The 12,671-nt window shown below is 39.6% G+C and overlaps 1 protein-coding gene across 3 annotated transcripts in view; it reads right to left on the reverse strand.

The window, feature by feature from the left end:
• The window catches only part of prkcq (protein kinase C, theta), a 32,599-nt gene extending 20,193 nt beyond the window's left edge, over positions 1-12,406 (reverse strand). The window contains exons 1-3 of one of the 3 annotated variants that reach the window (XM_006780917.3): positions 12,345-12,406; positions 3,862-3,973; positions 3,099-3,476 (exon numbers count right to left, since the gene is read on the reverse strand). In XM_006780917.3, coding sequence (XP_006780980.2) covers positions 3,099-3,216 — 118 coding nt within the window. In that variant the 5' untranslated portion in view covers positions 3,217-3,476; positions 3,862-3,973; positions 12,345-12,406. Of the gene's footprint in view, positions 1-3,098; positions 3,477-3,861; positions 3,974-5,229; positions 5,500-12,344 lie in introns of those variants that run through there. The other 2 variants (XM_087830442.1, XM_087830443.1) reach the window with 2 other exon arrangements.
• Positions 12,407-12,671: the final 265 nt, after the last annotated feature.

A 12,671-nucleotide genomic window follows, 5' to 3' on the forward strand; every position in this document is an offset into this window, starting at 1 on the left:
TATTATTTAAAAATGTTGTTGAGTCCTTGAACATGTAACATTCCTGCTATATGAGCCATCCAATACCTCAGATTCTGCAGACTTAGCCGGAAAGACTTACTGGAACTGTATGTCAGCGTCCTTCAAAGTGAAAGTAAACATAGCTGATTCACTATGAAAACAGTTACAGATAATCAGTGAAGCGTTCTACGCTGTAACCTACTACCACAGTCACAGTCGACATTTTCTGTTCCCAACACACACTGTTGTTGCTTCACTGAAAACTTCCTGAGCATCACTTCCTGTGCTGCATGGAAAACCTTTCTTTCTTTCTTTTTTCTGGTAAAAACCCAGTGAGCATAGTGTGGGTTTTTATGGCAACGCTGTCTACAGAAGGGCTGCGATGCTGTGAAATATTAAATAATATTAAATAATATACTTAGTGAGAATGAGTGATTTATAAGATGTTTAAATTCTAAAGGGGTCAGTCCATCGCAAATCAACGTGGGCCTTCAACATGACCGTCTCAGATTTGCATTTAAAAAAGTCTGCAGATGTTTAATGAGTGCTCTGAAACTTGAGCTTCATTTACCAAATATGTTACACAACATATATTAAAAAGAAAAAGGTTTGTCAACCCACTTTTACCCCTTTGATTAACATGTGTGAACATGAATTTTTAAAAAAACTCTATTCCCTGATTTTTGTTCCCATCCAAATGAACCAAGATCTGTAATTTGGGACAGACGCATCCAAAAATGTCAGTCTATGCTAATGTGAGATGGAATGACCCACATGTGAGCTAGAATAATACAAAGATGACATATAAAAAGAAATGTCATCCTTACGATTTGAATGTAAGCAGCATACAGACCAGAAAAGTCACGTAAACGCTTGACTTTCCTGATCAGGTTAAGATTTAGTTGCATATAAGCAGGCAATTTATTTATATAGCACTTTCAGAACAACTCCCAGATGAACACACAGTGTTGTACACTTGACATGCCAGAAATGATACATTGAATAAGTTAAAAAAAATAAAATAAAGATAAAAATTAAACAAAAATTAATGATAATTGATGATAATTAAAATGACATTTAAAATAATAAATTAGCACAAATAGGAAAAAATAAAATAGTATAAAATGATCATTAGAATTACCTGTAAAACAATAAAATCAGGGTCATACTGTGTCATATGCCAAAGAGTAAAAATGGATTTTAAGACTTGTTTTAAAAGTGGACAGTGAAGGGGCCTCTCTAAAGCGCAGGGGCAGATTGTTCCAGAGATTAGGAGCAGCAATAGAGAAGGCCCTGTCCCCTCTGAGCTTTCTCTTGGACCTGGGTACCTCCAGGAGCAGCTTGTCAGCTGACCTGAGAGACCTGGGGGTGAGTAAAGATGCAGAAGCTCAGAGAGGTAAGTTGGGCCAAGACCGTTTAAACATTTAAAAACAAACATGAGAATTTTAAAATGAACTCTAAGATATACAGGCAGCCAATGGAGTGAAGCGAGGATGGGAGTTGTGTGTTCTCTTTTATGAAAAAAGATACCAGAGAGGTATTTAAGAGTCTTTAAGAAGGAAAAAACTGAATGTTTAAAAAAACTAAGAATTTCATTATATATGGTAAATATATAAACAGCATGACCATGTAGTGGAAATCACTGCTTGGGCTCAGGAGCTCTTTATTTTTAACTCTGCCACACAAACAAATTAAACTACAACAAGATCCTGAAATTCCAGATCACTTTCTCTGGACACGAGCTCGTTAAGGATGGACTGAGGCGACTGGAAAAACCTTTCTTGTCATCAGACTGATTAGAAATTTGAATTCATGAAAATCACAGATATCCGTGTCTTCAGAGCTGAAGGCTTGTTCAGTTAAAAAGTCTGTGTCAGTGAAGATAAAGAGGAGCATAGTTGCTTGCAGCCTGGGTAACATTTAGTTCTGAACATTTGTGAAGGCAGCGCTAATGATGAACCATCAACACACGCTGCCATCGTGACACCATTTGTTTCTCGAGGAGATTCAGTAAGATGGTGCCAAATCACATTTTGCATCAGTGTGCACAGCAGCATGTAAAAGAGTCCCGGTGTAAGCTGGGGGGCCCGCAGCTCAGACCTCAGATTTCACCAGTTTTTGAAACTAAAAAAATAGCCAAAGCGAGGCTGCTGATCATCTTAAAACCTACACCAAGCTTATAACACTTTCAGCACTGCAACGACTGCTCTCCCTAGGCCTCAAACACTTACACTCACAGTGTTGCTGTTAAAAGTGGTGAGCAACATTGCACAATGGTAACCAAGCCCATGTTCCCACGGTATCTGAAGCGAAATGAGGATAGATTTTTAATGAAATTAACATTTTTTAGCATTTAGTCTTTATGGTATTTCTGCAAAATTCAAAGTTAAAATGAGTTGAAAATAATTGGATTCTGTTCCAAACTTGTTTTTGTGGAAACATGCACAGAGATTATTACTGAAGTTGATTCCTATATATAAATATCTAATATTTCAAAAAGTTAAAAAAGAAAGGATTATGTCAACCACATGTAAAGATAATGTCTTCAAACTGCTTGTTTGTTAGAAATCTAAAGCGAACAGTTTTACAATCATACGTGTCAAAGAAAAGAAACAAAGTCACATTTGTGAACATAAAAGCAGTAAAAGTTTGGTATTTTTCTGGATCAATAGCTAAATTACTGAATCAATTCTGAGCTTGTGTGGCTACGAAAAAACACCCAAACAAACAAAGATGATGCAATCGCCAAAACCAAAACATAATTACACATGCCAAAATGTTCCACCTCACTGTGTAATTTAACCCTCTGAAGTTTAAGCTGTCATCGATGACTTTAATCCTAACCCTAAATCCAACACTGTGCTATCAGATTATGTCATTTTTGTCCTTTTTAAAAGTTGCTCTTCCAATTTTGGCCATCAAGGGGCAGAAAAAGGGTTTGGGGTGGTCACCAATGACCACTTAGACCTCAGTGGGTTACAGTCAGGGTCTTGTGGATCCACAATTCCAGTGTCTGTAACCACTGTTCAATTAAATGCTCAACTTTCACTTGATTGAATGGACTCAAATTAAAATGATCATTATTTATAGTCACTAACCTGTGTCAACGGCCTCCTTCATATAAACAGCACAGTATGGGTTCAGCACCTCCTCATGATAAGCCAGACCTGGATCAATCTCAAAGTGGGAAAATCCGATCCGCAGGAAAGGCGACATGTCTGCAGACTTTTACCGTCTGACCGCTGCACAAATATCCAAACAGCCTCCACAGATGCGCTCCGGATGAAGTCCTCTTAGTTTGAATAGATGAGAAATAGATGAGATTTGTGAGCTTTGAGAGCTCGTGCACTGCTGTGAACCACCTCTCCTCCACTGCAGCACGCACCGACTGCCCCTCTTCCTCCACAGGAAAGATGGGCTAGCAGAGGGGAGGAGGCAGGGAGTTTTTTCTTTCCACCCCTGACACTTTAAAGAACCTGTAAAAAGGAAGAGAGAGAGACAGACATTTCATCACCCGTGACGCCGTAACCACAAGCTCTTTCCCTGCAAACATGTAACTTTTATCTGCTCCAACTGGCTGTTACAGCAAGTTTTAAAATCAAATCAACAACAAAACTTCTTCTCGTACACTCTCCCCCTGATAAAATGTCTCAAACCAAACATTTAATGAGAGGACAGGAATGCATCTGCCATGCTTTGCAGAGTTTCACACATAAAGCACTGCGAGCAATGAAAAAAAAGCAGCCTGCTGAACCTAACTGCACCTAAAAAATACCCCAACCTCTCATAACTTTAGGGCTTGTAAACAAATAATCTCTTTGCTTTATGCAATCAGCCATGCCAATAATCACAGTTACACACCTATAAATCACTTCCTCCGACCGCTGCAGTGTCTTCGACTTGGTCAAGGCTGATGTGACATTTGAGTCCTGCTGAAGAGCTCTGTGTGTGTGTTTGTGTGTCAATGTCAGTCCTAGTGGTGGAGAGAAGACAGGGACTATTAATAGAGCTGAAATACTAAACGCAGATGTGGAATATATGACAGCATGCGCCTGAGTCTGCAATATTCATCATCAGAAACGGGCACGTGTCACCTTCTTTACTGTAAAGCTTACTGTCCTTAAGTAGCGTCATGTGAACTTGTGTACACTGCGTCAGCATAGTTCAACATCTTAACAGAGAGAATTTTTTAACTTTTTAGCTCCCAAAATAAAAGCACGAGGTGTTTCATGCAGAATTAGAATTTGAGATGAACAAATCAAACTACCTAACGGAAGCTTAGCCCGGGGTCCGAAATCAGCCCAATGATGACATTGGACAGATTTAGAAATGTGAACCAGTAAAAATTTTGAACTTTTAATTGACATTTTCATAAATTTTCCCTCTTATAAAGAGTGCCCACCTCTATTGCCAATCATACTACACCCAAAAAGTAAAAAAAAATAAAAAATTAAATACCAGCATTAAAATAACAAAAACATTGTATTTTATAACAGTCTGTGAACAGTCATAACTTTTTCTGTAATTTAACAGGTTTATCATGCAGTTTCACAGGTCCGACCACTGAAGATCAAAATCAATTTCTGCTATGTATGATGTAGGACAGTAATGACAACATGGAAGAGATGGTACATCCATTCCTGTTGGGTCCTTTTAACTCAACAAATCAAAAAAATGTTTGATTTCTAATCAACCGTGTATCATATAATTATCATTCAGCTCGACAGTAAGGCATTTTTGCATCTTTCACCTTATCGCCTTGTTTTAAGAGGCAACTTTTGTCCAATGTTTTGTACTTTGGTCACATCTGCTGATCGCTTTCAGCACAGACCTTAAATACCACACTGGACTACAAACTTAACACCTGACCGGCATCATCAGGTGGAGGATTCAAAAACTGTACATAAAAACAGCTGAAAGCGTGAGGGCTTTCTCTGTAAGAGGGCTTTCTCTGTTTGGTTGCTCTGTTTGACCCGCCCCTCCCCCACTGTCAGCGGATAGCTGTAATGAATACAGTTTTAGTTTTAAACCAAGGTGGGCATCCTTCACGTCTCTAGTGCTAGGCTATAAATAAAATAGACGTGAAAGTCAACACAAAAAAATTAAAGCTTTTTAATAGTGCATGTTAGAGGTATGTTTGATACAATGCTACTCTATGCGAACACAGTTTACTGGCATGCAGCTACCTTGGCTCATACCACATGCTAATGCCAAGCCATGTTAACTTGCCTTTTGAGTAAGTGGCTGTTGTCGCAAATACACTCTTCCAAACTCCAGGTACTCCCAGCGTGAAGCCCCCTCCGTCGGTGCCCCCCATTGTGCATTTTTGTAAAAATACTCCCATTGCAAAATATTAAATAAGCAGCCAGTTTCTGGGAAAATTTACACCCCCAAAGTCTGTGCATTATAAAAGTATAATGCTGAAGCTAAAGATATATATTCCCCAGACAGTTAGAACTAAAAGGAGAATAAACATTAGGCTTACAATCATGGAGGGAAACAAAAATATAAATTTGTCATGCACAAAATGTCAAGCTATTTGGCAGTTCAGAAGCCACAATTACAGTATTTCATGAGCCATTTCTTAAAAAAACAAAACAACAACAAAAAACAAAACGGATTTACCAGGTACTAAAATACTGCGCACTTTTAGTAAACCAAGTATAACTTTACTCTCGGAAATGTTGTGGCCTCTTTGAACTTGTGCTGACTGCTTGGTTTGTTCACATTACGTTGGTTTGAGTGGCTGTATAGATTCCATTACTTATACCATTAAATTTCCATTTAAACCACTGAACTAGTCAGCGTGGTATCACACAGGGTGAAGAAACCCAGCAGTTATTCCACATGTTAATCCCTGACAGTTTTCTCTATCACACATACAGCAGTTTCTGAATCATAGACCATTGGGTAGAAATCATTACGATCTAAACACTTACTTTTTTTGAGCTGTTACTACATAAATTTTGATTTCTTTCATCCTTTTTGAGAATAATCTTCATTTTACTTCAAGTTGCCATTTTTTTTCCGAACTCTTACATACTGAGAACTATAATACTGATAATGCTAAGCATGTGAAACTAGGACACAGTCATACTTGTGTTTTTAATACGTTTATGAAAACTTTATAGAGTCTCAATTTGAATAAGCCTGAAAGATGTGAAGGTTAGACTTCATTTTTTAATTTAATGTAGCATGTTTTGATAAGTAGTTCTGTCCCTATACACACAGTAACATTCGGTGCTTCGTCTGTATATCCTTGGCCCTGATGTTAGTATCACAAGTGCATGCCAGCACTTACGTTCACACACTCCCACACAATCCTAACATCACAGATTCAAACTTTTGAAATGTGCAGAGCAGCAGCCCTCCCTCGCAGTTTTTCGTGTAGGTTGAACCTGTTGTAAAAGGCTGCGTTCAAGCAGGAGGAGTTAGACTTCCGGTGCTCTGTTACATCAGTGCAACCACACTTCCTGTTTCTGAGCGGTTTAATTTTTTGTTTTTGAAGCCTGACAGGTGGGGCTGTAGCAAATTTGAGATTGAAAAACAAAATCAGACCCAAAACCCTGCTGCTCTAAATTTTTTGAAAAGGTGGGAGGAGGACAGAGAAAGCGACGTGAAGCTGAAAGTTTTCTTTGCGATGCGTTTGGAAGATTTAGGTTAGAAATTATATGTAGATTATCATATAAATGTGAAATGTAAAGCTTTAACCTGACTGCATCAAAGCAAGCTGTACACTGATCTTGGAACATCTGCATTAAACCTACAGTTGCGAGAAGTTTTCTATTAGACCACATAAAATAACATGTGGTCTGATTACTGATCTTTATTGGTGTTGCAGTAACAGTCAAACACGCAAACACATAATAACTGAATAACTGAATAATACGTGAACATAATGTAATAACTTTAAGTGCAAGCTGGAAAAAGTACGTGAACGTCTGAATTTAGTAATGTCTAGAACCTTTTTTTTTTTTTTTACCAGAAACACCTTTAATCAGACGTTTTCTGTAGCTGATTATGAGGCTTAGGCAACAATGATGACACATTTCTGGACCACTCCCTTTTATGTGACTGGTTTAGTTCAGCAACACTAAACCTCTCCTGCCAACGACATTTTTTTGAATTCCTTTGCTCTCCTAATGATTGAAACCCATCCAAGCCCTGAGGTAGGAAAGCAGCTGAAACCATGTTGCTCCCTCCACCTCGCTTCACAGTTGAGCTGAGGTCATGTTACGTGTGTGCAGAGTCCTTTTTACTTTTTTTTTTTTCCTCCAGGGATTTTCTGTCCACAGAAAAGTGTCCTAGAAGTGTTGTGAAATATCCAGGTGGTCTTTTAAAATTATAGGATGTTATCTAGCCACAGAAATGTCTCCAGGTGTTGTGGCGCTACTCTTGTCTTTGTGATCCTTCTCTTCTGAGGTCCAGTGAAAGTTGTTGTGACTGAGGACTGGTTCGAACTCCTTTAAAGTACAGACAGTCAGTAAATTACAGGGAGGGGCACCTGTATAACCTCCACTTTTAACTCCCACTGCTGTTTTTGTCAAGGTAATTAGCAGCAGAGGTTCACTTGGTTTTTCCAGGCACGACTGTGAAAGATTACTGGATGGGTTTATCACACACATTAAAAGTTCAACTGTTTTTTTTACTATTGGGGTGGTCAGATTGAGTTTGTATATAACTGTAACTTAAATAAACATCAGATAATATTCCAGTTCCAGTTCCAAAGGTTTTACAATGTTTTCTCAGAACTGTACAAATGAAAAGCTTTTGTTGTAATGAGCTGATACTCTATGGTGGTGTCATGGCAATGCATCATTTAGAAAGCAGCTGTCATACAACAAAAGCACTCCCTTAACTTTTGAGAAATTACAGCCATACAAGGTCACTTATTTCCAGTTGCTTAAATGTAACTGAACAGATTAAAAATAAATAAAATCACAATTTTTAATATTTGCCAATAACACTCTGCAGGGAATGGTGGCCTTTAGTCTATCACCACAGAACGAGTTTCCTCCTTTGTGGTGCTTTCTGGGTCTTCCTGTCTAATGGCCCAATTATGCTCTCCCTTTCGTGGGTTTTGCGTGCCAATTTTGGCGTGACATCATCTGTTGAAGGACAGTCTTTGTGGCGTTGGTCGTGCACCTCTCGATTCTCGTAACCACGGCCACCACAGCTGGATTGAAGATACGAGTGTACGATCATGATGGTTTTTACTGTCATTTTAATTATGTCCCAGTACAGAAGCTCAGAGACATACAGGTATACAGAGGGAGGTGTTGGAACAGTTTGCAAACTTTAGAGTTTGTCGAAAAAACAAAGTCTTGGCTTCCGGTTTTCACTTCTTCTCCTCCTACATCAGCGCTGATTGGGGATATTGTCTGAGTGGCGGCATCTATTGTTGAGGACAATACTGGGGCGGCTTCCTGCGTGTAACGGCGGGTATAAATACAACTGTGGAACGCGGTTACTGCGGTGAGAGGAGCGACCATTACAGCAGTTATACTGGGGCCTTTAGCCTTGTCTTCAGTGAAATGCAGCCTAGCTGGGTTGAGAACAAATGACTGATATTGGCCTGAGTCACACAGGTCTAGAAACCGGTTGGCAACCACTGGTTGCTAGGCAAACATGACTGTTACCCGACCAGTTGGCGAGGTGATGGCAGTCAATTTGAAATTGACTGTTAAATCCACAGTCGAGTAGGTCTAGAGAGTTGTCAGTGACTCCCTGCCAACCACAGGTTATTTTCTGAGTGGCTGCTGCAGGCTGCCAGCAAACCGGCTAGCTGAAATTGGTTTTCGTGAAGTTTACACAGCTGTACCAAAAACCTCGGTGCAATTACAAGAATGTTTTTGGTGCAGCGCACTCTTTGTGACCAATTTCACCAGCAACCACAATGGCAAAGACATTTTTACCCAGCGACCAGGTGATTGTCAGGGGGTCACCGAGCAGTCTCCAGGCCCGTGTGAGTGGGGCCGTAGACACTGCAGAAAAGCTCCTGGGTTGGTTTGACACTAATTCAGCAGGCTGCTTCTGTCTCCTGTCATCATCAATAACACTTGTGACCAATGCCTTTGGAAGGTATGCATTTCAGATATCGTTTCAGATCATAAAGTGTTGCTTCCAGTTAAATAAGAATGCCGTTCGGATAATGATCGGGCTTATTCCAGAGTAGTGGTCGGCTCTTGGCTGAGTGTTGTGAATGATTTTTTTCTTCCCTGTGGAAAGGATCCTGAGATCATCCATCCTTGCTGTCTCTGTGGTCTTCTAGTCTTTTTTTTGTGTTGCCAAGCACAAAATATTTTTAAAAAATCCCAATAAAATGTATTTTTAATTTTACCAAATTTTTTTTTTTTCTACTCGTAAAGTTGAAGCTCCACCTGTGATGGTGGAAGTAGGGATGCTTTTGCTTTTGCAGCCTGTTTCACTTGCATTACCGGCTCCATTGACCCCATGTTATAGTGTAAATACAGGTCATATTTTACTTGCTTAATTTATAAAGAACCGATGAAGGTCCACACAGGCTGCTTTTAAGTCAGATTTTTCTTTGACACATAAAAATAGGGGACTAACTATAAAAATAACTGTAATTCATCAACAAAATGTATTATTTTTGTTAAAAGCTAAAGCCTGCTTTTAATAACACCTACCGTAAATAAGGTTTTTGCTGAGTTTTGTACTTCTTAACTTCTCTATCACTATCTCTTGCTGGTTTTGATAGCTGTGAAAGTTATTTGTGAGGTGTTACTTCAGATTTGAAATGAGAACCAAGTTGACTTGATCTGATTAAATTTACATATGCCACATTTCCAATTACTGGCCTGGTGATATGAGTCAGTCACCTACCAGCAAAATCTTCCAGGCAGTGCTACACTGAAAATGCAAATTCAGGGTCGTATTAGATTGAAAAGAAGCATGTTAATAGGAAATGTAATTCTGCAACGGAATCACCCAGTAATCTGTCTGTTTCTGCAACTGCAGGTGCAGCGAGCCAGTTGTTGTTGTTTTACTGATAAAAGAAGAGTGAAGGAAATAAAGTGTGCACCCCCTACCCCCACCTGTAGTTTTCTTTTTAAAGCACACTGATCTGCATGACGAGCGATAACAAGCAGCCGGGGAGCTCATTACAAACTTAAACCCATTCTTTGAACCAGAAGAGCAAACCTTGAACTCCAGTGCTGTGAAATTTATAGACAATGAAGCAGAAATCATCGAATGTGTTTCCTTTTGAGAAGAAAATTGCAGGAAAAAGTGGCAGCGTTGAAAGAGTTGGAACGAGCTGATGCTGTCGGTCAGTCAGAAAAAGGCTGATTTTAACAACCTCAAGGCTTCAAGCTTGAAGATGTTTGTGTTTCCTACACCTCTGTGGTGTGATGCTCATGAAACACACGTTATTTGCTTTAATATACTTTCTAAAATAACACAATGGACTTCAATAAATAGCAGATGCTGCACAGCTTTTGAGCTGATGCCCATGATGACATCTTAAAGGCATTGCCCTCTTTTTGTCAGAGCAATAGCGCTCTAAACCTAAGTGGATTTAAACAGGACTAACACAGGGCTCATTGTTAAAATAAGCTGCCCCAATCCCATCGATCACTGTTTGGAACTATTTTCCCTCACATATAAGAACGCAAACACACTTTTGGGTTTGTCTTCGAACAGAAGCCGTCAGATCTCTGTGATGCACTCGTGCGGCTGATGTTTATCTACTTCCAAACAACCAAAATACAGAATAAATAGACTTTACTTTATTGTGCTTTCTCATAGCGCACACTGCAATGTGTGCTGGCATCTGAGGTGCCACCACCCGTTGTTGCTCAAATGCCACCACCCCCCCTTAGCCCCTGCCCATCCTCAAACCCACTCATGGTGGTACAAAGAAGGTCAAGTGCGAGTGATCCGGTGCTGGAGACCTTTCAGAAAGCTTTCATGAGAGGGGACAAAGTCTAACGAGCCTCCCACCTGACCCTCTGTACCCAGCAACATCAAAGCACAGCGTGTGTTTGCTTTCTGAAGCAGCTAAAAGAGGAGGCTGGAGAGCTTTGTTGTTACTGACAGGTGTCCGTGTGTGTGGCAAAGGCCTTTTACCATACAGTAGCTGCTGCTTTGACACTCAAAGCATCCCTGAAGCGGTCACTCATTTAAAGGCACACACAAAGAGTTGACCCTCAGCAGCTAACGTCAGCTGCTTAGTTTGACACTGGGACTACAGGCCAAAACCTTTAAAGGTCAACCTACACTAATGCCTTCATTAGAGGCTAAACCAGCTAGCATGAAGACACAATATTGCGCAGTGCTGGCCCACATTACAGACCAATATCAGCCTATTACAGACATAGTGGTGCAGGAGGAACTCTGTGAACTTTCTGCATAATATCATGGACAAAATTGTGGCATTGTGAACTCAACGCTGACAAAACTAAACAATAACACCATAATTGTTTAATTTCAATGTAACTCTAACAGACTGCATGAATATTTCTATTAAAAAATGGGCAGCTGAATAAACATAATTTCCCCCCCCCCAGTTTCTCAGTTTCAGACCCTAAAATCCAGCAGTATTGATCAGGTTCTTATGATTTACTGTGTAAATTGGCTCAAATGAATTCGCACTCAATCAGCTCCAGACAGTAAAATGCTGTGAGTGTATTTATTTACGTATGCTGATGCATTTTCTCATACTTTAAGTTGCACCGTTTGCACCGTTAAGTTGCACCGTTTGCAATTTATCACCTTTACTTGTGAGTTTGTTATTTATAGAATTATTTTGTTATTTTTATGTCTTGAAAGATACCTATAAATAAATTATGCCTTATATTGTTGTACAGTATTATGGCCAAAACTACCTAAATGCAGAAGTAGGTAACCCCAGACCAGCTTCCTGTTTACACAGTAGTAGCAATAATAATAATAATAATAATAATAATAATAATAATACAGTAGTTAATCCACAAGTAAACTCCTACATGTAAGTATTTTTAGTTTAGTATTTTTAGTGTATTTGTGTTCATACAAACCTATAGTTACTAAAGGTGTTAAGTGTGACTCCCCCCCCCCACCCCCCCCCCACCCCCCCCACACACACACACCCACACACACCCACACACACTTACACAACTTTATAATACTCTAAATACCGATGTTTTCGTGTCAGTGAATAAATGTAGATTATTTTCACCCGTTCTGTGTTTCTAAAAATAACATCACCTAATGGCAAACACGCGTTTCGCAAATTGCAAAGCAGCCGCTTAAAACCTAAAAAGTGTGGAGAAATGCTTTTCTCTAGTTATTGACTAAAGTTCAGAAACCTCGGGCTGGAAACCAAGGGAAAGTGTACTGACCTTAGAGACACAGCAATGCCCGCTGAAGTTTAGAGCTTGCAGCTGAAGCTGCTCTCCATCTGAGCGTTTGTAGACCGGAGGGAGCACAGTGGGCGCATTTAAGCGTGATATCACGTGGCGTTCACGGACTGTAAGAATATTCACACTTCATGAAAGCGGTCTGACGTGATCAATCAAATTTGATACAACAGCACAGATGACGTTTCAGTTTTTCCTGTTTTACTGCCTATTTGAACTAATAAATAAATAGTTTTAAAGAGGTGGTCAAAATTAAAATACTATAACCAATTAAATGAAATGCATCATAACAAATACGTTATCTAAGCA

This window comes from Neolamprologus brichardi, chromosome 17 (genome assembly GCF_056152115.1).
Source record: "Neolamprologus brichardi isolate AB-2024 chromosome 17, ASM5615211v1, whole genome shotgun sequence".
Taxonomy (NCBI): Eukaryota; Metazoa; Chordata; class Actinopteri; order Cichliformes; family Cichlidae; genus Neolamprologus; species Neolamprologus brichardi.